The sequence below is a fragment of the Callorhinus ursinus genome, unplaced genomic scaffold, assembly GCF_003265705.2.
Source record: "Callorhinus ursinus isolate GAN/ISIS: 27379988/994484 unplaced genomic scaffold, GSC_fseal_2.0 scaffold44, whole genome shotgun sequence".
NCBI classification, from domain to species: Eukaryota; Metazoa; Chordata; class Mammalia; order Carnivora; family Otariidae; genus Callorhinus; species Callorhinus ursinus.
In genome coordinates, this window is record NW_027397106.1 from 10,252,268 (window position 1) to 10,279,273 (window position 27,006).

Consider the following 27,006-nt stretch of genomic DNA (forward strand, 5'->3'; position numbering starts at 1 on the left):
TTATAGTACAATAAAGCTGGAAAAAATAAAATACATACTTACAGGCATAAATCATTGGACTTCACTTTGGAGATACTGTAGCTTTTGTAAATCGAAGACTTAGGGCAACCCTGGGTTGAGCAGGTCTATCAGCACCATTTTTCCAACAGCATTCGATCACTTTGTGTCTCTGTGCCACATTTTAGTAATTCTTGCAGTATTTCAAACTTTTTTTTTTTTTTAAAGATTTTATTTATTTATTTGAGAGAGAGAGAGCACATGAGAGGGGGGAGGGTCAAGGGAGAAGCAGACTCCCTGTCGAGCAGGGAGCCTGATGCGGGACTCGATCCAGGGACTCCAGGATCATGACCTGAGCCGAAGGCAGTCGCTTAACCAACTGAGCCACCCAGGCGCCCGCAAACTTTTAATCATTAGTATATTTGTTATGGTGATCTGTGGTCGGTGACCTTTGATGTTAAATGACTGTCATTGTTTTGGGGCACGAAGTCCCTAAGACAGGAACTTACCGATAAATGTGTGTGCTCTGACGGCTTTCCTGGCCTACCGTCCCATCTCCCTTCTCCTCACGCCTCCCTAATCCCTGAGACCCAACAATATTGAAGTTAGGCGCATTAACCACCCTACAATGGCCTCTAAGTAGTCAGGCGAAAGGAAGAGTCACACCTGTTTCGCTTTAAAAAAAGGCTAGTGAGGAAGGTATGTCAAAAGCTGATATAAACCAAAAGCTAGGACTCTTGCACCAAATAGTTAGCTAGGTTGTGAATGTAAATTAAAAGTTCTACTATAGTGAACACATGACTGATAAGAAAGGGAAACAGTCTTATTGCTGATATGAAGAAAGTTGATTCCAACCCTCATAGATGACTTTGGGGAGTTTGAGACGTCACTGGAGGAAGTGGAAGGGAAGACTTCAGTGGTGCAAAGAGCAAGAGAACTAGAATTAGAAGTAGAGTCTTAAGTTGTGCCTAAATTTCTGCAATCTCATGATAAAACTTTAACAAATGAAGAGTTGGGATGAGTGGAGAAAGTGGTTTCTTGAGAATGGAATCTACTCCTGGTGAAGATGCTGTGAAGATTGCCGAAATGACAACAAAACATTTAGAATACTGCATAGTTGATAAAGCAGTGGCAGGGTATGAGAGGATTGGTTCCAATTTTGAAAAAAAGTTCTACTGTAGGTAAAATGCTATGAAGCAGCATTGCATGCTACAGAGAAATTGTTTGTGAAAGGAAGAGTCAATTGATGGGAAAAACTTCACTTAAGAAATTGCCACAGCCACCCCAGTCTTCAGCAACCACCACCCTCCCTGATCACTCAGCAGCCATCAACGTGGAGGTGAGATGCTTCACCAGCAAAAAGCTCCCTGCGAGCTCAGACCATAGTCAGCATTTTCTAGTAACAAAGTATCTTTAAATTAAGGTATGTACATTATTTTTTAGACATATGTTATTGCAGTTAATAGACTATAGTGTAGTGTAAACATAACTTTTATATGCATTGGCAAACCAAAAAATTTATTTGACTCACTTTATTGTGATACTCATTTTATTTTCTTATTTTTATTTTTTAAAGATTTTTATTTATTTATGGAGAGAGAGAATGGTAGAGAGAGAGCATGAGAGGGAAGAAGGTCAGAGGGAGAAGCAGACTCCCTGCCGAGCAGGGAGCCCAATGTGGGACTCGATCCTGGGACTCCAGGATCATGACCTGAGCCAAAGGCAGTCGCTTAACCGACTGAGCCACCCAGGCGCCCTGATACTCATTTTATTGTGGTGGTCTGGAACTGAACTGTACGTATCTCTGAGGTATGCTTGTGTTTTGAAAGTGAACAAAAAGGACTACAGAAAGCTGAGATCTATGGCCATTTTATATGGTTACAGAAGCAGAAAGTGGATAGAGCAATAAATGCTTCAGAATGTCTTAAATTTCTCTTAATTATATGTTAGAAAAGTAAGGCAAAGCATTTATTAATTGTTCCTGTTACCTGCTTGGTTCCCATAGAACATATTGAGAGAAATTTAAAATAAAAAATTTTTCATTGGCTAGCGAGCAAACCAGTGGGTCAGAAATATGGGAAGAAAAACAGTTGTTCTTTCTAGAATTCAATTTCTTGTGGTTATACAACCCAGGTCCCAGTTTTTTTATTGATGGCTAACAGCTGGAAGGTGGCTCTCAACCTAGAAGGCCACCCTTAAGTCTTAGCCAATGTGGCCTTCTTACAACACGGTAGCTTACTTCTTCAAGGCCACGGGATAATCTCTCAGGCTTCTTGTACGAACTCACCTTATTAGGGCAGGCCCACCTAGCACAGTCTCTCAGTTGATACTCAAAGTCAGCAGATTAGGGACTTTAACAATATCTGCAAAATTCCTTCCCATGAGAGACGATGGACTCTGAAAAAACAAACTGAGGGTTCTAGAGGGGAGGGAGGTGGGGGGATGGGTTAGCCTGGTGATGGGTATTAAAGAGGGCACATTCTGCGTGGAGCACTGGGTGTTATGCACAAACAATGAAGCATGGAACACTACATCAAAAACTAATGATGTAATGTATGGTGATTAACATAACAATAAAAATTATTAAAAAAATTCCTTCAATTTTGCCATGTAACATAATCTAATATTGACCATATCATCATGGAAGTAACATCAGGGCATATTTGGTTAGTGGTGAATGATTGCTTAAAATAGCATACCGTGAACATGTTCCTATAAACAAATGACTGTAATTGGATTGTATATAAATTTTAAATTTTCTATCACTTTACATATTACAAAGTGCACGTACATATGCTGCCTCATCTGATTTTCATGACTACCTGTCCGAGAAGCACAATAGATATTAGCCCAATGTTACCAGTGAAAAAAAACCAAGGCTTAAAGCTGTGTAGGGCTTGCCCAAAGCTCTACAGCAAATTAGTAGTAGAACTGGGCTTTGGCCGAGGGTCTTTTCACCCTATGGTCCAGTCCTCTTTGTTGCTAATTCTATAGTTTTCAAACCGTGTTTGGGGAGTTCCAAGGAGAGGTCTCAGGGATTACTCAAGAACTGAGGGTGACACTAACGAGCTAGGGCTTAGGGTCGATATCGTGGCTCTACTTTTGTTTGTTCTATATTTGTTGGTGGTTCTATACAGGCTTTAATAGCCACTGCACTGCTCCATGCTGCCTTGTTAAAGGTAAAAAAGAATGTTTATTAAAAAAATTTAGTTTAAAAAATGGTTTAGATAGGTGCATACAAAAAAAATCAAGAGCCTATTCCAGTAAAATTTTAAGAAGCTGTCATGTCTTGCAGCAGCTGTTGAACCTTTCAAAAAGACAGAAAAAGAAAAACACAAAAAAACTGTATTAAACAGTTGTTTTGAAATGTAAACTTGGAAAGAAAAGATGAACCCCACCTTCTTCATTTTTAAATAAATATAAAAAATCAGTTAGTACCTTCTTAATGTCTGGTCTCTTATTTTTCTTTTCATGCAAGCATTGACTAGCAACAGAGTACATAGTTTCAATGGAAGTGGGATCAGTGTCATTCATCTTCGTATCAACATAGTCTTCAATCGTCTTCTCTTCATCTTCAATTTCTTCTTTAATATCTAGCTTTAAAACAATTTTTTTTTAAAAGATTTTATTTTATTTATTTGTCAGAAAGAGAGAGAGAGAGCAACAGAGCACAAGCAGGGGGAGCGGCAGGAAGAGGCAGAGGGAGAAGCAGGCTCCCCGCTGAGCAGAGAGCCTGACACGGGACTTGATCCCAGGACGCTGGGATCATGATCTGAGCCGAAAGCAGACGCATAACGACTGAGCCACCCAGGTGCCCTTTATTGTTTTTCTTAAAGCAAAAAATGGTACCAATCCTTGAGCAAATATATCATACCCTTTGACTTTCTAATCTCCATTCTATGGGAATAATCTGTTATACATATATTATCTGAATTTGTCTCACTGGTTTGCCTCATTAGAACACATAAATTAGAATAAAGTCAGTGTAGTTATTTAACTAGTTTTAAGAAAAACTTATTCATGATAGTAGGTATTTCTGAAATCTTTAGCTTACAAAAGAAAATAAAAATAAACTGTAGAAGACCTAGAAAGTCATATAGTTCTACTCTGGTTTTACCCAGAACATAGAATATATAAGTGACTTTTCCAAGCTTCCCAAATACTTCATGGCAGAGCTGAGATTAGAAATATGTGATGCTCTTTCCATATGCCACTTTGTAACTGCCAATGAAAAGATTGTCAATAGAAAAAGACATTGCTAGATGCCAAATTTACCCATATAAATTTAGATTATAAATGCAAAGAGAAAAGGACTGGAAAAAATAATAAATCTTTCAATTACCAATAACTGAGGCTCACGGTGTTCATCTACAGCTGGAAGTCCAGTTATTATTTCTAATAAAACCTATGAAGACAAAAAAAAGAAGTCCATTACTGTAACACTCAAGACAACATATGGAAATAATATGGATCTTGATTATGAAATCTGATTAATCATTTCCACATACTGCATTATGCCTTTTAGGCATTGAAGCAGAAAGGACAGGGGCATCCGACTCTTGGTTTCAGCTCAGGTCATGATGTCGGGGTCCTGGGATCGAGCCCTGCATTGGGCTCCTCACTCAGCAGGGAGTCTGCTTGAGATTCTCTCTCTCTCCCTCTGCCACTCCCCCTGCTTGTGTGCTCTCTCTAAAATGAATAAATAAAATCTTAAAAAAAAAAAGCAGAAAGGACATGAGTTGTGGTCATTTCTCACCACCACTCCTTCACAGAAATCTTGGGTTCCACCAATCCCCCCAAGCAGTACTTTTCTATTAACAACTTACTAAAACAATCAGTTCCACTCAGTATGTGTTCTGGACAGTCCTCCTGTCTTGCAGGGCAGTCTTCACAAGAATAATTTTCTCTGGCTTTTAGAATATTATTTTCTGAACTTTAGGCATATCCTACAACTCTGTGCCTTAACTTCACAGTGCTGTGAAGTTAAATTTCCATATAGGAAACATATATGCAAAAATAAGATGAAGAAGAACCTGATTTCTCCAACCACTCCCACTCACTCCATCTTAAAAGTTATTCTGAACAGACCAGTAGATCAGAAAATGCCAAAGTATATGCCCTTTTTTAAAAAAAACATTTATTTATTTGACAGAGACAGACAAAGCGAGAGCAGGAACACAAGCGGGGGGAGTGGGACAGGGAGAAGCAGGGAGCCCGATGCGGGGCTCGATCCCAGGACCCTGGGATCATGACCTGTGCTGAAGGCAGACTCCTAATGACTGAGTCACGCAAGTGCCCCAATGTGTATGTCTTTTAAAGAATATTTCATTTAAAAAATATGACACTAACATGTGTGCTGTATGACATGATTTGTTTTATGCACTAATTTTTTTTTTTAAAGATTTTATTTATTTATTTGTCAGAGAGAGAGAGAGAGCGTGCACACAAGCAGGGGGAGAGGAGAGGGAGAAGCAGGCTCCCCGCTGAGCAGGGAGCCCAATGCGGGACTCAATCCCAGGACCCTGGGATCTTGACCTGAACCAAAGGCAGATGCTTAACCGACTGAGCTACCCAGGCATCTCTGTTTTATGTACTAATTTAATGTAACCTTCATACTAATTCATGAGGATAGTGTGTTTAAAAAGTCATTTCTTGCAGTAACTTCAGAAATCCATTTTAAAAAGTTCTACAAATTTGGAGAAGCTTTTATAACTTTATCATTTAACTAAGGGTTAAAGTAAACAATATGCACATTTACATAAGAGAGCTAAGCAAGACAGGTATTTCAGAATATTCTACTTCAATTTCACAGTTATAGCCAGAATGATTATTTTTACTAATTATATATGTGAAACTTACCACACCAAAGCTGTAGATGTCAGATTTGGGTGTTATTTCTCCTCGTAAAGCCTCAGGTGCCATATAAGCTGTTGTTCCCACAATTCTGCTAGTCATGACTGTCTGGGCAAACTTCTCAGAAGCCCGTGCAAGCCCAAAGTCAGATATTTTGGCTGTAAAGTCTTCATCTAGTAAGATATTTGCACTGAAAAGAAAAAAATATTTTTCTTTTCAAGCAAGTCAAACAGTTAATATTTATGTAAATACAGAATATATGTACATATTTACAGAGTATACCATTTTATAATACACATCAGAAAAGCCTGAAATTTGTATAAATAAATGTAGATTTCACATTAAAGCTAAAGAGAAAAGATTGTCTTTTTTTTTTGGGAGATTTTAGTAAAAATTTTAAGAGAATAAAAATGAAATAAAACTGTCCACATTAGTGAGAGATACTTTCATTATTTCATAAGTAATTTATCATAGGGAAAATTTCCCTCAGTCTCTTAAAGCACCATTCTATTCCTTTCCTAACATTTCTCAACTCATTTAAAAACAAATTTCCAGCGAAAGTATTTCAATTATTCATTTCTTTATTCTTCTTTTTAAGTTTTTTTTATTTTAATTCCAGTATAGTTCACATGCAGTTATGTTAGTTTCAGGTGTTATTTATTTATTTTTTTTGTACTACCTGAAATCTTTCAAAGAGGAAATAACATGGTTAAAAGGTCTTCATTCATTCATTACATGCATTCACTCATGCACGCATAGTTGCATTCAATAAAAAATTTTATCAAGGAATCATTATGTATAATAGTATTTAAGCTCAGTCCTGCATGGAGGGGGATTTTCAAATCTTGTCTGTGAATAATTTTTAAAAATCCAATAAATACTCCATAATGGTGATAACAGATACAAAATGCTGAGAGAACAACCACATGCCTGGAAGAAACTCTAAGGAGACGGTGAACAGTGTGCTTAGTCTTGAAGGATTGTTAGAAGGTGAGGGATAAATGAGGGGGGAAAAAAGGCATTTCAGGCAAATGGAGCAACATGTACATAGTGATGAAAACATAAAAACATATGATCAATTTCAAGAAACTGGTGCCAATGAAACACGGAGAATATGAATTTGATCCTGTGAGAGCAGGACGCCAGCAAAAGTTTTCTTTTCCTCTTTCAGTAAGGAGTTGGTGCTATTAGACTTGATTTTTTTTAGAGATTTTTACTTACTTTGAGAGAGAGAAAGCGTACAAGCAGGGGGAGGGGCAGAGGAAGAGGGAGAAGCGGACTCCCCACTGAGCAAGGAGCCTGACGTGGGGCTCGATCCCAGGACTCTGGGATCATGACCTGAGCCATGCTTAACCCACTGAGCCGCCCAGGCACCTCTAGCCTTGATTTTTAAGAACACAACCTGGCAGTGTAGTAGTGAATAGGTGAGAACTGGAACAGACTAGTTAAAGGCTGACCAGGAAAGCTTGTAATAAAGCAAATGAGAGATGGTGAGAGTCTGGATAAAGAAAGAACAGTGGAGGAAAAAAAAAGGAGCTGAGAATCTGAGGCACATTCAGTGAACTTTGTAATGAGTGTGATATGAGGAATGAGAAAGTCTTTAGCTTGGGAGACAGGAGAAATAGTGACTTCATTTGATCAGGAAGGGAATACAGGAAGAAGACTTTGGTTTGGAAGAGAAAATGAATTTGATTTCTGACATGTTAACTTAGAGGCTGCTGTTGGACACCCAGGCAAGGTGTTTTTGGTCTGGAGATATTGAAAATATAGGATCAGAGGCTGATGATACAGATTTGAGTGTCACCCACACGCAGATAGCAGGTGAAGTCAATATAATGTCAGCAAGAACACGTTGTGGGAAGAGAAGAAACAGGAGGTGAGAATAGGGGGAAATACACCAACACGTAAGGGATGAGAGGTTGCGCCTGTCCTCTCATCTATGGCTGATCTCGTACTTGGACTGCTTCCTATGTTCTCAGGAACCCTACTCCATTAATTATCTCACTTCTCTATTTTATCATCTCCCTTTTCCCCTAGGCATAAAAACATGCTTTAGTCTCTGCCATCTTAAAAAAAGTTTCCTGAATGACACATCATTTCCAGCAATCACCCTTCACTATCTAAATGTCATAAAAGACTTGTCTACACTCACATTTCAGTTCTCTAGCTCCCACTCTCTCCTCAACTACATCCTGAATTGTGCCCAATGACTACGGGGAAGTAGGGCTTTGTAAAGATACCCATGATCTTCAGGGCACTAATCAAATGGTGATTTTCAGTCCTCATTCTGACCTCTAAAAAGCAACTGGCATTTGTAACTAGTCCCTTCTGGGAAATACTCTCTTTCCTTGTTTTCACAGATATCATACTCTCTAGGTTCTCATCTGACCTCTCTGTGCCTATTTTCTTAGATTCCTTTTTGAGATCATTCTCTTCTATTTGGCCAGTAAGTCTTAAAGTTCCTCAGGACTAAATCTTGGGACCTTTTTCTAATCTCTATCTCTCCTTAAGAGAATACAATCATATAAGAGGTCGTCAATTATCATCTATATGTAATACACAAATTTATATCTTCAGCTCAGACTTTTTTCAGCTCCATATCTGTACATCACACTGTCTGTTTAGCATCTCCACTTTGATATCTTAAAAGAATCTCAAACACAACATGTACAAAAGAGAATTCACATCTTCAACCCTCAACCTTGTCCTCTTCCAGTGCTTTCTATGTAAGTGAATCATGCCACAATCATCCCAGAATGCAATTCAGGAAGCTAGAAATCCAGGAGTCATTCCTGACATGTCCCTCTCCCTGACCCCTCTGCAGCCAAGATATCAGCAAGTCCTCCCATCTTATTTTTTTTCAAGATTTTTAAAAAATTTGAGAGAAAGAGAGCGAGAGAGAACTTGAGTGGGGGACGGGCAGAGGGAGAGGGAGAAGCAGGCTTCCCGCTGAGCAGGGAGCCCAATTTGGGGCTCTATCCCAGGACCCTGGGATCATGACTTGAGCCGAAGGCAGGTGCTTAACCGACTGAGAGACCCAGTCCTGCCATCTTCATCTCTCAAATCTGCTCACTTCTTTTGATATGAACTGCTACCACCAAGACTTCTGTGATAGTCTCCTAACTATCCCTTCTCTACACTCAAGTCAAAGTGATCTTCTCCAAACTTAAACATGATGCCACATCTCTACTTACAATTTTTCAATGGGATCTGATTACCTTTATGATAAAACTAAAGTCCTTACCTTAGTCTACTAGATCCTACAGGGGTTAGCTCCAGGCTGACTTCTATAATTTTATCTTATATCAATCATTTCTTCAATTTCTGCATTTCAGTTATACTGTATTCATTTCACTTCCTATAATTCATCATGCTCTCAAATTACCTCTCAACACTGGTCTTACAAATGTAGTCCCTTCTTTCTAGAATGTTCTTCTCCCTACCTTCTTTAGCTACCCTCTAATTGTGTCCGCTTATTTCCTACTCATTCTTTGGATCTCTGCTAAAATATCACTTCCTCAGAGAACTCTTATTTATACTAATACTGTACATTAAATACTATATACTACTTACTAAAGTTCTATTATTAGTGATCATTTGATTGATGTCAAACACTACAAGTGCTAGTTTTGCTAACTATATTTTCTACTGTGCCTAGCATGTAGTAGGTGCTCAATTAATATTTGTTATTTACGCAAGAAGAAAGAGAATTGAAATGCACCCATGGAGGATGAGAGTGATTCAGAAAATAGTGGTGATCCAGAAAATAATTTTTTTTTTTAAGATTTTGTTTATTTGACAGAGACACAGTGAGACAGGGAACACAAGCAGGGGGAACGGGAGAGGGAGAAGCAGGCTTCTCCCTGCTGAACAGGGAGCCTGATGTGGGGCTCGAACCCAGAACCCTGGGATCATGACCTGAGCCGAAGGCAGACGCTTAATGACTGAGCCACCCAGACGCCCCAAGAAAATAATTTTGACAAGGCAAAAGTAGTCAAGAAAAACAAAATGCCATGCTATTCAAAAAAAGATCATGTAGGATGAGTACTAAAAATAGGTCAGTAGGTTTGGAATAAAGGAGATTATAGATGTCTTAATGAGAAGAGCTTTCATGGAGTGCTGTAGACATGCATATGAATATTGAATAAAAGAGTGAGGGCAAGTTATTCTCCAAATATGGTGTTCCAAAAACTTTTTTAAGAGTAGCATTTACCTTTTAATGTCTCTATGAATATGATGGTTTTCATGTAAAAAACTGATGCCATTAGCTGAACCTTGAGCAATCTTGCATCTCATGTGCCAAGGAAGTGGTGGAGTATCATCCTTATGAAGTAAGAAACCAACCCATTAAAAAAAAAAGGATAAAAAAATCTATAGAAAATATATAACAGAACATTTTTCTAAGCAACTACTGAAAACGATATTATATCACCAAGAATTTAGGATTACAATTTTTAAAAATTGTTAAAAAATAATCTCTAAATAAGATCAAGTCAGAGTCAACATTTCTTATTTGACAACAAAAATATATAAGAGCACCTTCAAAGACTGGTCTTGACTGGTAATTTTGTATTTAAGATTATCACCTAATAGAATAGCAATCCCAGTTGTATACCTATCAACTGTATAATTTTCAAAGAGCAGGAAAAATATTAAGATTAATATGGTTATAAAATAATCTTGTCACAAAGTGAATATTAGTATTCCAACACATAAATAGAAAGCCAAACAATCTGATGAACAAATATCTTACCAAGCAAGACAGCCTGTCTAGCAATGAGCCATTGGGCATATAAACATATACTAAGCAGAGGTCATCTCCATCACTTGAGAAACCAAGCAGTTCTACTAAGTTCTCATGTTGACACCTACGACAAATAATTTTCCACTCAAAATTATTATGACACATACATATATTCAGGTGTAGGTTGGAGGTTATTCAATTTAGAGCTTTAACAGAAAAAAAGAGCACGAAAATAATGATATGGTATATATCATTATATTATGATACATATGTTTATAACATGTTTATTTATGTTTATTGTAACCATTTACAATTTTCTGCAAACAGTTCTTTCAGTCAATATTGATCAACATTAGAAGTAAATCCTTTTTCTATTTTATTTATTTAAGTAATCTCTACACCCATTGTGGGGCTTGAACTCACAACCCTGAGATCAAGAATCAAATGCTCTTCTAACTGAGCTAGGCGTCTCCTGTTTCTATTTTATAGTAAAAGCTTAATAACTTAGAACTTTGGAACTTGTGATAGTTTGGTTAAGGACTGGGCTGATAATTACCTTTGTGTAGCACAATTTTCAATGATAGTTTTACAGGCAAGATTTCAAGAAGTCTGTTGAAATTGGTATGCCAACCCTTTCAAGAATTTTCTAACACATCCAAAGCCCTGATTTATAGACATCTGATCTCTAACCATACCTAATTTACACATAGTTGATCTTTAATGATATCTTATTATTTATAACCTAATTTGAATTTCTTTATCTACTTGGAAGGGATAAAATTAAAGAGAGCTGAACTATAACAAAACCTCAGGTATCTGTGGTACAGTAGAAAGAAAACTGGGCAAAGTCCTAAGTTTAAAGTTCAGCTCTGCCACCCCCTGGATATTTGACCTATAGGCCAAATTAACACTTAAAACAAGTTAACAACCTCAACTGAGCCTCAGCAAATTCACCAAATGTGGATAATAACCCCTACTATGTAACATGGATGCTGTGAGAATTGAATGAGCAAATACATGAGGGCCTAGAAATATACTTAGAACATGGTATGTATTCCATCCAAGTGCTTACTCACTTTATTGATTCAAAATCATCTAAAACTCTGGGATTTCATGATTTCAAATCAGACTTTAATTTGAAAACAGTCTATCCTCATAAATATTTTAAGAAGTACAAATTAAAACAATAAGTACTCTATTTTCCATCAAACTGGAGCATTTTAAAAACAAGTAGGTAACATTTGCTGAGTTTGTACGGTGTAGAAGGCACTGCGGTAAATGATTTACCTGCTTTGTTTTATTTAATCCTCACAATAACTTAATGAAGTAAACACTATGATTATCCCATTTTATAGATGAGAAAACTAACAGACAGTTAAGAAACTTGGCCAGGGTCATTCTGCTAGTAAGGTCCAGAAATTGTTACTTATTAAGAAACAGTAATAATAGTCAGTGGTGGTGAGGTAGTGAAATTTAAAATTGTAATACACTGCTGATAGGAGTGTAAATTACCATAATTTATTTATAAAGCCATTTGGACATGTACTTGGAAAGTTTTTAAGAAGTTCATGCATTCTGAACCAGTGATTCTTCTAGGATTCTATCTGATAAAATAAGCAGGGTTGCATTTAAAGATTTATATACAATGAGATTTAAAGGAACTTTAATTTGTAATGTTGAAAATTAGAAACAAACCTAGTAGGGTACTGGTTAAATAAAATATAATCATCATGTATGCTAAATAATTGATATACAATACTTTAAAATTAAAACTAATATACAATAACAAAATGTTTTAAAATTAGTTTTAATGACATGGAAAAAATGCTACACACACATCATGAAGCAAGTACATCAAAATATTAGCCATGGCTCTCTCTGAGTGATATATTTAAGAGATGGTTTTTATTACTTTAAATATATATTCCTGTATTTCCTAGAATATCTACTTTGAACAAGTTACTTTTAGGATTGCAGAGTGGGTAAAAGGGTGGGGGGAACAAAATCCCGAAAGAAAGAGGTTTTTGTTTTTTTATCAGTGTGCATTATTTTTACTATGACTGAATTAATTCCAGTCTATTATTTCTTTCTTGAGGTTAAGCAATTACAATTGGTAATTTGTAGCAATGGGTATAATTGAGGTAAATTGGTACATCTCATTAGGATTCATATCAATAATGTTCTAAGGTGACAGATGGGGACTATACTTATTGTGGTGAGCACTGAGTAATGCATAGAATTGTTGAATCGGCATGTTGCATATCTGAAACTACTATCACTTTGTATGTCAATTATATTTCGGGACTAAAAAATAAATAAATTTTAAAAAAGGAAAATGAATAAAGCTTAAGCTCTGGAATCAGGCAGGTCTGGATATGAAAACCAGATCTGATTTTTACCAGCTATGTGGCCTCGGGCAAGCTACATAATGTTTCTAAATCTCTTTGAGAAAAAAAAAAAAGGTAGGGGAGGTTATAAGAACTGTTAGGAGGGTTAAATGAGACCAGACACATAAAATGTACCACACTACAATTATCAGAATAGATCTTGATTTGTTTCTCTTATCCTTCTTGACAACGCCCAACAATTGTCAAGCGTACTGGGTCAATGTCTTCTAAGGATTCTGGCATATAACTTTTTTCCTGATTTAGGGTTGTTAACATATCTAAGGGCCTATTATTCTGTAATTTTTTTTGTATCTCTATAACTTATCTCTCATGAATTTGGGAGCAGTAAACATGGTAACGGAAGATAGCTGAAATCCTTTGGAACTTTGCTATGATATAGCACTTCTTATAGTGCTGTTTAAGCTCCAGGCATGTGAGTATTTGTAGTCACAGACTTGTAGAGTCAAAATTCTTTCAATTCCTCTCATCTAAATCCTTTAGTTTAATTCTACATGTTTGGAAATATCACTAGTTCATGGCACACTCTGGGTGAGACACCAGGTCCTCTACTCTTGGAGCTACTCTTTTCTACTCTACCACATTGCCAAATTAACTTACTTTGCCATAACTTTTATTTCTTGATCAAACTGCTGTTTCAGTTCTTCAGTACTAATGTCAACCATCTGAAAAAATAAAATAATATATAATATAATACAATACAATAACCTCAAAGATCCTAAAGCTAGAAGGAGGTGCAAAAGATGGCCTGGCTGATCTTGCTTTCTTTAAAACAGTAAAGGCATTACTCTCTCCATTTTATAGAATAACTGAGAACTAGAAATTTTAATGATTTGTTTAAAGTCCCCTGGCATTAGTGGAAGGGAAAAAAAAACTTATAAACCATATAACCATATAAGCCTCAGTGAGTTATTGGAGGAACAAAATGAAATATGAGAATTTACTGCACAAGCATTCTGAAGAAAACATTTGCTGTAACAAAAAACATAAGCAAATTTGAAGGGAAAAAGACAAACAAAATCTACAAAAGTATTTGTAACATCTATGACAACAGGCGACTATCTTTATCATATAAATATGTACTACATGGATGTTTCTAGAATATAATAAGTTATAACAAATCGAGTACATGGTGAACACTCTAGAAGAAATGGGAATGAAGGACTTAGACAAGAATTTTTTTCAATCTTTTTTCTTATTGTATATTTTTTAAGCTTTATTTTTAAATGAGAAAAGTAACATAAGAAAGTTGCTTTTACAAAATTTTCTTAGTATCTTCCCATTTTCATATTGATTATGCATGAAGCACTATGTAGAACGGGGCTTTTCAACTTCATTTTGTGAATCTTCTGAAATTATATGTATACTCATATGTGTATGTCCATAACTACATTTTTGTAGGGATGGGATCCATAGCTTTCAACAAATTTTTAAGTGTTAAAAGCTACCAGCTTAGAATGATGTTTAAAGAAAACATGCACTGAAATAATGTATTTCCTAAAGATTAATTTAAAACTTATGATATAGCACACCAGGAAGCAACTTTTCCTTTAATTCCTTTTACTCCTAAACATATAACTTACCGCTGCAAGTTTCTTCACTGCTACAGTTTTGTTGTTCACGTAGCCTTTATATACAACTCCAAATCCTCCCTCACCCATCTTGTTGCCACCGAGAGAAATGGGTCTTTCATCAAAGTTATTGGTGACATTCTTCAATTCATAAAATGAAAAACTGTGAAAACCTATAATGTCAATAAAATAAGGAAAAAAGTACTTTGATAAAAAATATATTGGCTTTAATAACCTTAATATTTTCTCAACTTGATTATTTCATATATATACAAATATTTACAACTTTGGATTAGGCATGATAGGAGAGAATACAGTTATCTTTTAAAATAAAAATTTAAGCTTCATCTTGAGAATTCTGCCTGGTGATCCTCCACCCAAAACTCTAGTCACTTATTTTCTTTAAAAAATGACCTTTTCAAGTTATGTAAATAGTTACACACTATGTCATACTTCTGTGGTTGTTTGTACATCCTATTGCTTGTACTCACTGATAACACACTGACTAATACAATGGAGATGGTGCTTAATGAGTCAGGAGAGAAAAAAGAAAATCCACAGAAGAGCTATGGCCAGGGTGCCTGGGTGGCTCAGTTGGTTAAGCGTCTGCCTTCGGCTCAGGTCATGGTCCCAGGGTCCTGGGACTGAGCCCCACATCGGGCTCCCTGCTCAGCGGGGAGTCTGTTTCTCCCTCTCTTTCTGTCCCTCCCCCCACTTGTACGCGTGCGCGCTCTCTCTCTCAAGTAAATAACATCTTAAAAAAAAAAATAAGAGCTATGGACAGTGTTCACAACAAAAAGGAGAGATTTATTTCAAAGCAGCAATGGTCTTAATGACAAATCCACTAGCAGAAAGCACTGCAAATGTTACTTACGTGTATCACTATCTTCTAAACTTGTATTTTCTGGACTTGAGAAGTCAGGTGGCATATAGTTTTGTTCAAGATTCTGCACAGGTAACACAAATGTCCTGTCTTTACCATAGAGAGGCATCTGTTTCTGCTGAACCGTTACAGCTTCTTTAGAAGGTAGTGTATTAACCGTTTTGGGAACAGCATCTGCCAAATGAAGTAAGATATAAGTTGTCCTTCCATAAGAAAAAGTGTTTATGAAAAAGTTAAACTAGGAACTCAGTTCATTTGACATCATCCCCGTTTCCACAGGTTTAACCTCCTTTTTTCACAGCACACACAAGAAGCTACCTAGTAAGAATCTGTAAGTAAGACGAGTAGAGAGGGTAAGGCGGTGTTTTCAAAAAGTCTACAAGCCACCTATATCAGAAGCACTGAAGTGTTTGTTTAAAAACATTGGCATTAACCCAAGTCAAGAATTCTGATAACGAGGGCGCCTGGGTGGCTTAGATGGTTAAGCGTCTGCCTTCGGCTCAGGTCATGATCCCAGGGTCCTGGGATCGAGTCCTGCATCGGGCTCCCTGCTCCTTGGGAGCCTGCTTCTCCCTCTGCTTCTCTCTCTCTCTCTCTCCCTCTGTCTCTCATGAATAAATAAATAAAATCTTTAAAAAAAAAAAAGAATTCTGATAACGAGGTCTGGAATAGAGCCAGGAATCTGCACACAGAATAGTGAGAACTGTTGGTGTAAGTGGCATCAAAGGGAAAAAAATAAGGTTATGCGGAGGGCATCTAAACAGTGACCCAACAGAATACAATGTAAGGAAATCACAATCACAGATCCCATCAGGGTGGGAGTTGAAGGTGAAAAAAAAGCAAGAGTTAAAAAAAAAACCCCAAACCTGCCAAAACTAATTTCCGTCCTTCTAAACTTCCTATTGGCACAAAACTACCTGACTTGAATGGTGGGCTCAGACCCGATCACGAAGCCTCCATCTCCTTAGCAGCAAGTCCGCAGTGCCTTATGTCTGGGGTGCTTGTATGAGTTGGGGAGGGTGGAAAGAATGAAAAGCAGTCTCAAATGTAAGGCTCATCTACCAGGAGAAAAAAGTAAGAGTAAGGAGACATGTACCTATTTCTGCCACTTGCCTATCCACCCTAATCGTTGATGCCCTAATCATACTCCGTTTACCTGGTAGCAAAAGACTTGCTGGGGCAAAAAACTCATTTTGAATCAAAAGATCCACAAGATCACCAACTGTACAATTTGTGGTGCCCCAGTCAAACAGTAATTCACAAGTGGGACTTTTTCCAGTTTGAAGTAATGCTTCAAATCTCCTTAAAAGCAAGTGACAAAAAAACAAAATTAGTATGTAATAGACTTCACATGAAAATAGGAATTATTCCCCCATGCCCCTGCCTCGCCCACAGCACCACCTATAGTATTAAAGGAAAGGGGCAGCAGGAGAACCAGCGAGAATTTCTGAGAACCGGGAAGATAGGCAGAAGGGAAAAAGATGCTGAAGGCAATGATAATATAAGTTAACATAAACTGAATACTTACTGAGTATCTGCTCAGGGGGCCACCTTGAGGGGATGCACCCACATGAATTCATTTAATTCTCAAAGATACTATGAGTATAATACTAATTTATTAATGAGAAAACCAGGTGTGGGGAGGTAAAGAAACCAGCCCATAGCCACACAGCCAAAACACTGTATTTAAGTTGAGATCCAAATTCAGATCTCACTTGACATAAGGGTGTGCTCTCAACCTACTAAGCTATATTACTTCCCTACCTGACTTAGTAACTCTGCTAGCCATATGATTTTTAATAAATCATTCTGCGTAATGAAATAGAATACTATATATAAACTTGGGGAATTATTCCTTTGATCTTAATTATATTTCAATTACATTAAAGGAAAAACAGATCAGTTTTTCATTTCTTTGAAAATTAGTTTGAAAAATAACATTTAAAAACTTAATTGTTTCTGGCTTGCCTCCAAATTTTTTCTGTTGAAAAATTTCAAACTTACAGGAAAGTTGTAAGAATAATACCATGAACAACTGTTTCCCCTTCACCTAGATACACCAACTGGCCAGTGGCTAACACTTTGCCACGCTTGTGTTCTTGCCCTCTCCCTCTCCCTGTGTGTGTGTATGTGCGTGTGTGCGTCACACATTTTATTTTATTTATTTTTTAATTTTTTTAATAAAGATTTTATTTATTTGACAGAGAGAGACACAGCGAGAGAGGGAACACAAGCAGGGGGAGTGGGAGAGGGAGAAGCAGGCTTCCTGCTGAGCAGGGAGCCCGATGCGGGGCTCGATCCCAGGACCCTGGGATCATGACCCGAGCTGAAGGCAGATGCTTAACGACTGAGCCACCCAGGCGCCCTGTGCACACATTTTAGAGTATAAGCCAAATGCCTTGTAGAATGTCTCACAGTCTAGATTTGTCTGGTTACCTTCTCATGATTAAATTCAGGTTAAAAATGTTTGTTAAGAACACTACCTAGGTGACAACGTGTTCTTCCCGTTGCATCACATCCAGAGCCACATAATGCAGTCTGTGCCATTATCAGTGACCCCAAGTTTGATTACTTGGTTATGGAGGTGTACTTCAGATTTTTTTCTTTATAAAAGTACCTTTACCCTTCATAATTCATAAGTAACCTGTGGATAATACTTTGAAATCTTGTGCATATCTTGTTCATCGACAACTTTTTATCTTGTGGTTTTAGCAACATTGATGAGTCTTACATGAATCAGTTACTCATTGGTGATTGTAAATTGGTAACTTTTTATAAATCTTTCAATAATTATTTGCTGCCATTATTCTGTAGAGAAGAGCTTTTTCTCCTCATCACTGCCTCAACTATCCTCCTAAAGTTTTTAATAGTAACATCAATAAACTATTTTTAAAAGTCGTTTTTCAAGGTTTAAACTTAAGCTGCTTCTTTTATTTTTTTTAAAAGATTTTATTTATTTATCTGTCAGAGAGAGAGAGAGAACAAGCAGGGGGAGTGGCAGGCAGAGGGAGAAGCAGGTTACCTGCTGAGCAAGGAGCCCAATGCAGCACTTGGATCATGATCCAAGCCAAAGGTAGATGCTTAACCGACTGAGCCACCAAGGCATTCCTAAACTTAAGGTTCTTTCAAGTAATTTAAGATGTTTATCCTTCATATGAGGAAACATTTCCTGGAAGGACTAATATGGGAATTAAGGCTTTGGGATCTTTATCAGGTTAATGCTGAAAATCACAAATTAATGTCTTTTCCTCTTGTTTCCAAAGACAGATTTTGGGCTGAAATTTGGGGAGAAATCACTGACAAAAATAAAATTGTACTCACATTTTATAGTAAATCAAGCAGAGATAAGTAGAGACAAAGAATGAGATTATCTGAAGATAGTGTTGTAAAATCCTGGCTAAGAACTAAGAATTCAGTTCATATATGTGTACATTTACAGGCAACTTCAAAATGTCAATTTGAAGAATTCTCAAAGTACACTGTTAAGGTGAAGTAGAGATTCACACACTTAGAATTTTACTAGAGATTCTTATAATATACCCTTATGTTCAATCTGGATGTGACAAGTGTGAGGCAGAGGGAACTTTCTCAGCTTGCTAAACAGAAAACTAGAGTAAAAGTGGGAATCTTGATTCTAACCCAAAAAATTGTTTGCAAAATCACAACACTAGCCTAGCTGACATAATGGAGAATGAAGCAAAAACTGCAAAAACAGAAAAAAAGAGGTTACTTACCATTATTTCCTTTGGAGAGAGTTTTATTTTCTGAATTGCAACATTAGATGGTATTTACATTTATTTACCATTCTAATTGTGATGTAAGAATTTAAAGAGAAAAAGATTTTTATACATTACCTTATGTGAAATTGATTGTATCTATCATCACCAGATGGTTTTTTAATAGCTACCGCTAACTTCTTCCATCCTTCTTGAGGATCAATAAAATCTGACAGCTTCCTAATTAGTCCAACATTGAGGCAGCGCACATATGTTGAAGATGTTATGGGTTTGTTCATCTTCTATTCCTAAAATATGGAAAATTCTCACTAAAATTTTACGGTAGTTTTAGCGATGACATCTGTAAGCTTATAAATCACATTTTGCTACAATATATGAAATGCTGGCAACTGATTACACCATAATAAAGGAACACTCCAAAGCCAACTCATTGATATCCTAAGAAGAAATTAAAATTGTGGTTTATTTGTCTAATTGTCCTTTGGTCTTTCTTTCTCCACCTATAATTATCAACAACAAATTGAACTATTTTTCTGACATTTCTTAAGTGTAATTTACACAAAGAAGCGAAAAATTCACTTTTTCAGAAAAATTCCTGAAAATTCAGAAAATATTCAGGAATCAATTTTATTCATAAAAGATTTATTTTTCAATTTAAAATATTCTTCTCAATCAGTATTTATGCACTATTAAACATTTGCCAATACTCTTCGGTAGAAATAAAAAAAAATTTGAGTGGCATTAAAAGATATGGTAAATAACCAACTTTTCCTATCACGTGCTTCATGTTATTTGAGTCCAAGAGAACTGCCTGATCATAATTCATTCCCTACTAAGCCAAACCCTGTGGTTCACCACTTTAACTACACTCTAGAGAAAACCTTTATTTCCTCAGTCCCCTCTTTCTTTTGCCATTCCACCCTGGGGAGCGACAGCCAGGGATACATTTCAATTTTACTTGTATACCAGCACTGCTGAATATAGCCACAGAGATTTAGCTGAGAAGACTGGTATGAACACAAATTTATGGGGATCCCCTTTCCATGGGGCCTTCAACACTGCTGTGAATCCTGTTACTTGTCTTCACTCATTGTCCTCCGTGACTATTTCACGCCTCGCCCTCTCTCCGTGTGGTTTTATTTGACCTCCCTGCCTCTCATTTTCAGCAAGTGGCAACATTTCCTTGTAATTAATCAAGACAAAGAGATTCAGATATTCTTCTGTCAACTATTCTCCTTCTTCACTCTATATTTTTATCTTTAAAATGTAATATAATTAATTTTTGGAGTAAAGAATATATTCATGTGGTACAAAATTCAGAAACTATAAAAGAGTAAAAAACAAAACATCTCCCTATATCGTAGGCCTCCATATTTGTATTCTCTTCTCTTTGGCCTTCTTTGACCACCACATCTAAGTAGGGTTATCTGCCCTCAACCTAATTATCTTTCATCACTGCACAATGTAATTGTAATCATGTATTTATTTTCTTATTTACTATCTGCCTCCCCCCATTAGACTGTAAGCTCCATGAGTCCAATTCATTTGCTAATAGATAACTACTGACTAGCAAGTTGTACATATTGCTGGTAAGAGTTAGGAATGAATGAATATGTTGTCGAGTACCATGCTAGGTGAGTCATATATTTCACTTAGTCCTTAAAGTGATGAAGGCAATTTTAACATCTTTACTTCACAAAGGTAGTACATGAGAGAGTTGGACTTGAACTCATATCTGACTCCAAAATTCATTCCATATGTCCCTGCTTGTATAACTCAATGCATTGTTCAAGTCAGTCTCTTTTCTATGAAAACAAGACATTTCATTTATTCATATATTCAAAAAACATGTATGTCAGGCTTTGTACTGAGCGATGGGAGCTACAGAAAGGAGAAAAAAATCTTTGTTTTCAACCTTCTCAGTCCAGCAAAGGATACAAACAATTACAGTGAGTGATAAATGTTCCAAGAGCTGTGTGTAGGGTGTGGAGGCCCAGAGAAGCATGGAGGCCAAGGCAGTCTGAACGAAACATATCAAGACAGATCTGGGTGGGGAGGGAGATTGGAAGGATGAGTGAAAAGGAATGAAGATCAACCTAAAAGGAAATTCCAGGCAGTAGGAATTGCAGGGAGAACATGGATGAGGCTCAGGCAAGGAGTTGCTATGGCTGGAGCATAGGAGACATGTTCTTAAGTAGTAAGAGATGAGGCTGGAGAGGTAGACAGGACCTAATCATCATGCGCCTCATATGCTAAGACAAGGACTTTAAGCTTTATACTAAAAGTTATAGGGAAGCCATTTCAGGACTTTAAAGATTTTATTTATTTATTTGAGAGAGAGAGAGAGCATGTACTTGAGCAAGGAGAGGTGCAGAGGGAAAGAACCTCAAGCAGACTCCATGCTGAGCCTGGAGCCTGATGTGGTGCTCAATCTCATGATCCTGAGATCATGACCTGAGCTGAAATCAAGAGTCAGATGCTTAACTGACTGGGCCACCCAGGTGCCCCAATTTCAGGATTTTAAAGAAAGGTGTTATGTGATCTTATTTGCTTAAGTGGATTCCTCTGGATAAAGAAATTGAAGGGATGTATATTGAGACAAGGAGACCAGTTTGAAAACTTTGCAATCATCTATGTGAGCAGAAATGAAAGCGTGAAAGAAGTCGAGGAATAGAGAAAAATAAAGATTCAAGGATTTAGAGGTCAAATAAAAATCATTTAATGAAAAATCAGATATTAAAGGGAAAGGAGAGTGAGGAAAACCAGGAAGTTGATTCTTGGCTTTTTGGCTTGGGCACTTAGATGATAGAAGAAATGAAGTGTTTGTGGTCATGTTAAATGGTAAATATCTACCTCTGGCACCATGTAGGGGAGTTGGCACTAAGTAGCTAGATATATGGTCTGAAGCATGGGAGAAAGGTTTAGGTAAAGAATACTCACTATGTGAGCATTCTCACATATTCATAAGTGAATCATTGGTTGAAGCAACAAGTAAATATGAGGTTGCCTATTAGGAACATATAGATTGTGAAGAAATGAAGAGAAAGAAGAACCTTTAAAAAGTATTGATAAGCCATGGAGGTAAGAAGAAAACTAGGACAATAGCATATCAGAGATTTCTAGAGCAGGGCATAGGCTGGTATAAAAGACCCAGAGAGGTCCAATAAATACTCATGGGTGTGTTAGATTTGGAAACTGGGTGACTTAAGAAGAGTTTTAATGGAGCAGTGAGTGAATGGTAAAAATGTATTTTCCAAGAAATCTGGCTTTGAAGGGAAGGAGAGAGAAACAGAGAGAGAGAGAGGGAAAGAGGGAAAAGGCATCAGTTCTCAAATTTGGTCTCAATGCCCTTTACACTGTTAAAAATTTCTGTGGAATCCAAAGAACTTTTGTTTATGTTGGCTATATATATACCAATAATTACCTTATTAGAAACTGACACTGAAAAATTTAAAAATTACTTATTCATTAACTGATTAAAAATAACGAATGTACTACATGTTAGCATACATATTTTGCTAAAAATAACTACATTTTCCAAAATAAAAAGAAGAGTTATATTATTTCACAGTTTTGTTAATCACTTTAATATTCAACTTAATAGAAGACAGCTGGATTCTCATATCTGCTTTTGCATTTACTCTGCTGCAATATATTTATTGATTTGGTTGACATATATGAAGAAAATACATAGAGTTGGAAACAGAATTTTAACAGCCTTTTCACAAAGTAGTAGATATTTCTCTGACACTATAGTGAAACTTGATAAAAGATAATTTCCTAACAGCTGCAATGTGGAATCTGGAACCATATCAATGAACTTTGTTTCATTAAAATCCATTGTACTCTGAATGAATCTTTTACCCATAAGTGATTTGGACTCTATGAACCTCTTGAAAGAGACTTTGGGACCCCAACCACACCGTGAAAACTGCTGGCTTAAGATTTGTTTTAAGAGTTAAGTTTGGCTGAAGATACAAAAGGGATAGTGAACAGAGCATAGGTAAAGACGTCAGCCTTGTAAAGAAGGCAACTTTTTCTTCCAAATCTAGAAAGGGGTTTGGATACAGACATATTTGAAGGGAGAAGGAGAATTCCCACACAATGTTATTTTCTTGGTGAAGCAGGAGATGAGGTCATCTAGGGCTAGGTAAAAGAATTGCCCAATCACTCTGAGGGTCACTGGGCAAATATGCCTATGATTTCTTCAAGCTCAGGGCAAAATGCACTATTGGCTCTCGCTGATAGTCATACCTTTTGTTCCAACCTGTCACCACTCTTCTAGTATAACAATTATCATATTTTATTGTTTGTGTGTCTGCCTTCTCTTCTAGATGGTGGGCTCTCCTAAGCAGAGACCCAACCAAACTGGGCTTTAGCAGCTACTCAAAATACTTCTGTTGAGTGTGAGAAAGACTGATTTTTTTTTTAATTAAGAAATTATATCTGCCTGTAGATTTTGCAGTTGCTCCATTCACATTATTTTCCTTTATTTACTTAGATTTCCCTCCATTGTAAGAAGTACAAAGTGATTGACAAAACTAGTAAAAGTAGGACTGCTTGGTAATCCTAAAGGCGAGAGCTAAAATACAGGAAATTGAGAATAAAAAGTCTATCTTAGGACCAGGGATAAATTCTGTAGCTCTCCTATATCCAGATTTCTAGGAGAGGTGATGGCATAGGGATACCAAAACTAGGAAAGCCTTCTGACAACTCCTCTCTCTATATACCTATAAGTTCTAAACCTCAGAATTTAAAATTTTACTTTAAACATACGTTCGTATCTCACCACACACACATTTGGAAGAACATATACTAAAACATTAACTGTGAATACCTTTTGATGGTGATTTTTATGGTGGTTTTGTTTTCACTTGCTTTTCTGCATTTTCAATAATAAAAATAAATTATTATACAGAAAAAATTAAAAAGTATTACTTCTTGCAAAGTGTTCAAGAATTCAGTGTGCTTAGGATTAAAAGAAGTAGAAAAAGATATATTGCTTACAAGTAAATAAATACATATCTTCATAACTTTTCTCATGCCATTAATTCTCATGGTAACCATTCATATTTTCAAACAAGACAACTTGGACAAGAACACGAGGTAAGATGACAATTGAGAAATATACTAAAATGAATGTTTCCTTGTGGAATACTTCTCACTTATATGGATGTTCTCAAACAAAGTGTTACACCCCAAATAGGAAATAATTTTTTGTCAAATGAATTAATGAAGTTTTAAGACTGTGCTTCATCAGCACTCTTATCAGAGGAAAACAAGATAGAGGGAAGGAAGAAGATGGACTTGGAGGTTGCACGGGCCTGGGTTCTAATGTACCTCTTCCACAAACCACTTGTGACCAGACTTAATAATTGAATTTCTATGGACCTTGGTTTCTTCATCTGAAAAACAGAGATGGTAATACCTAAGACTTGCTGTAAGATTTTAAACCAACAAATGCAAAGGGCCTATCAATAATTAGGTGATTTTTAAAAATGCTGCAATAACTATTTTATGGCAGAAGTTATTTTTATATAACTTTTTTTTCTTAAAGAAATGTGCAGAGTTGTATTTAAGCTCAGTTTTCAGAAAAGTGGTAAGGGGCTACTGACAGAGTAGAAATAAGAGGTCTGAGAATATAGCTAAGCTTTTCAGGTAGGGGCAGTCTTATTTTATTAAGTGTAGTATATTTAATATATTTTTAACCTCCCTAAAATACATTATTCACTCCCATGCTTGAAGCAAAATATGCTAGATAACCATTAGTCTTTATTTTTGGACAACTCAACACCTGCATTATGAGCAAAAGCTGGTGATACCTTCTGGACCTATTAAATTATATAGGGTTGCCCTTCTCAAACTGGGATATGTGCTGGTATGCCTTATATTAAACAACATAATTCTCAAGCATGGATTTAATTCAATGGGAAGTGATTTAAAATGCTTTGGCTATATTAAAAATATATATAATATTTGGATGTATTAAAAACATAAAAAACATTGTTTTTCAATATTCTAAAATATTGAATATTGAAATAAAGCAAATATTTACTAAGTGTATACTTTGTGCTGGATATTGATCCAGGTTCCTGGAGATAAAGCATTAGGAAAATAAGAAAAACGTAACTGAACTCATGGAACTTATATTCTAATAGAGGAAGACAGGCAATAAGCAAATAAACTCTACACTAGGCTAGATGGTGCCAAGTGGAGTGGACAAAAATAAACAGAGGAGTTTCACTTTAAAACAGAGTAGTCAGAGTAGGCCTCAATAAGAAAGTGCCATGTGATTAAAGGTCTCAAGAATTGGGAAAGTCAGACACCGGGCTATCTGTGGGAGAAGTTTTGAGGTAAAAGGAATACTAAGAATAGAAAGGTCTGAAGTGGGCTCCCTGAGAACAGCAGGGAGAAGTAAGTCTGGAGAGGAAGGAGCAGAAAAGTAGCAGATTAGGAGAGCAGTAAGGCACCAGGTCTCCTAAAGCTTTATAGCTTTTGTATTGATTTCGTTTATTCTCTGAGTGAGAAGGCAGCGGAGGCTTTGAGAATGGGAGAGATATGCTCTATATTCATGTCATAAAACGACACTGGGGCTGCTGCTGAGAGTAAAGGATACTAGAGGAAGAGCAGAGAAGCAGGAGAGACCAATTGGCGGAGTACACCAACAATCCAGCGGGGAGGTGCTGGTGGCTTGGACCAGAGTGGTAGCAGGGAGGGTGCAGTTTTAGGATGCTGGCTATTTTCCTAAGCAGAGTAAACAGAATCCCATGTGCTGCTATGAAGGGTGAGGAGATTGCACCAAGGTTTTTGGCCTGAACGTTTCTCGACATTTACTTAGATGGAGGAGACTGAGGATGGAGCAGGTTTGGCCCGCAAGATCAGGAGCTTGGACCGGAGAGGTAGAAAGCAAATTTCAAATGAATGTTCAGCATGACAGCATAAAAGAAATAGGAACTTTCTGACAGATCTCTTCAAGGATTACCCCTAGACAGGGAAAAGGCAGACTTTAATATTCTCTACTCTTAGGGCTCCTTGGGCAGATAGGTTTTTCAGGCAGTAATAGAGCTCCTGCTTCCCATTCCAAATAGCTAAAATGTTTTCCCGCTTTCTCAGGGTCTGCTTTTTATGCCTCTGTTTTCCCTCTTGCTCCAGGCTGTCAGGTATACTTTTGCCATCTGATAACGTACTTATCTGATCCTTCCACCCCTCTCCACTTTCTAATTTCCTGGAAGCTTGGAAGCCAGAGTGACAAGCTAATTAGAATCTTGCGGAGGCCCAGAATGCCTTCCACGCGACGAGCATCTCTGCCCAGAGCTGGCCTTACTTCCTGGTTCTCAGGAAAAGAGATTCATTTCGTAAACCGGTTCCCGCCACACATCGCCTGGGAGTTGAGAAACCTGACGCGAGGTCGGACTGAGCCACAGGACTTGGTGACGCCTCTCCACGCCCCAGCTTCCTCCTCAGGTCCTATTAACTTTTTGATCCTCGGGACCCACCCAAGTCTTTACGCTGGAGCAGGCTACGCCCACACAACCTACTACTTCCTCTCTAACTTTTCTCACTTTGAAGACAGAAGGCGATTTTCCTTCCGAAACCGTCCTTCAACAACCCTGGGGCACAGGGACGGAGGCCGGAGCGCAGACCTTGGACGACCCGTGAAGAAGACGCGCACCGCGGGACTTCCTTACCTGATCAGTAGCGGGGCGCCAGGGCCGCCCCGGCACCGCTCAGCTGATACGGCTGCGGAGGAACCCAGGTTCGGAAGAGCACCCGGGCGGGGTGGGCCCAACCTATTAGGCCCCGCCCCGCCCCGCCC

General features: G+C 37.3%; 2 protein-coding genes across 6 annotated transcripts in view; one reads left to right on the forward strand and one right to left on the reverse strand.

Moving 5' to 3' along the window:
- Nucleotides 1-3,167: 3,167 nt before the first annotated feature.
- IRAK4 (interleukin 1 receptor associated kinase 4) lies at nucleotides 3,168-26,994 on the reverse strand. 3 transcript variants are annotated; one of them, XR_012375108.1, is made up of 12 exons: nucleotides 26,879-26,994; nucleotides 19,308-19,477; nucleotides 16,610-16,755; nucleotides 15,445-15,627; nucleotides 14,583-14,743; nucleotides 13,600-13,664; nucleotides 10,604-10,718; nucleotides 10,064-10,173; nucleotides 5,857-6,040; nucleotides 4,340-4,402; nucleotides 3,436-3,590; nucleotides 3,168-3,304 (listed from the first exon to the last, which is right to left on the reverse strand). XR_012375108.1 is itself a non-coding variant. In XM_025883076.2 (12 exons), exons 2-12 carry the CDS (start codon nucleotides 19,466-19,468, stop codon nucleotides 3,269-3,271), a joined length of 1,383 nt encoding a protein of 460 aa, XP_025738861.1. In that variant the 5' UTR covers nucleotides 19,469-19,477; nucleotides 26,879-26,994; the 3' UTR covers nucleotides 3,168-3,268. The 3 variants fall into 3 exon arrangements, 2 of the variants coding, with proteins under 2 accessions (XP_025738861.1, XP_025738863.1); XM_025883076.2 differs by having other exon boundaries at nucleotides 3,436-3,594; XM_025883078.2 differs by lacking the exons at nucleotides 16,610-16,755; nucleotides 26,879-26,994 and having other exon boundaries at nucleotides 3,436-3,594; nucleotides 19,308-19,447.
- Nucleotides 26,471-27,006, forward strand: part of PUS7L (pseudouridine synthase 7 like) — a 28,264-nt gene continuing 27,728 nt past the window's right edge. The window contains exon 1 of one of the 3 annotated variants that reach the window (XM_073882103.1): nucleotides 26,471-26,946. In XM_073882103.1, coding sequence (XP_073738204.1) covers nucleotides 26,471-26,946 — 476 coding nt within the window. The remainder of the gene's footprint in view (nucleotides 26,947-27,006) is intronic. The other 2 variants (XM_025883074.2, XM_025883072.2) reach the window with 2 other exon arrangements.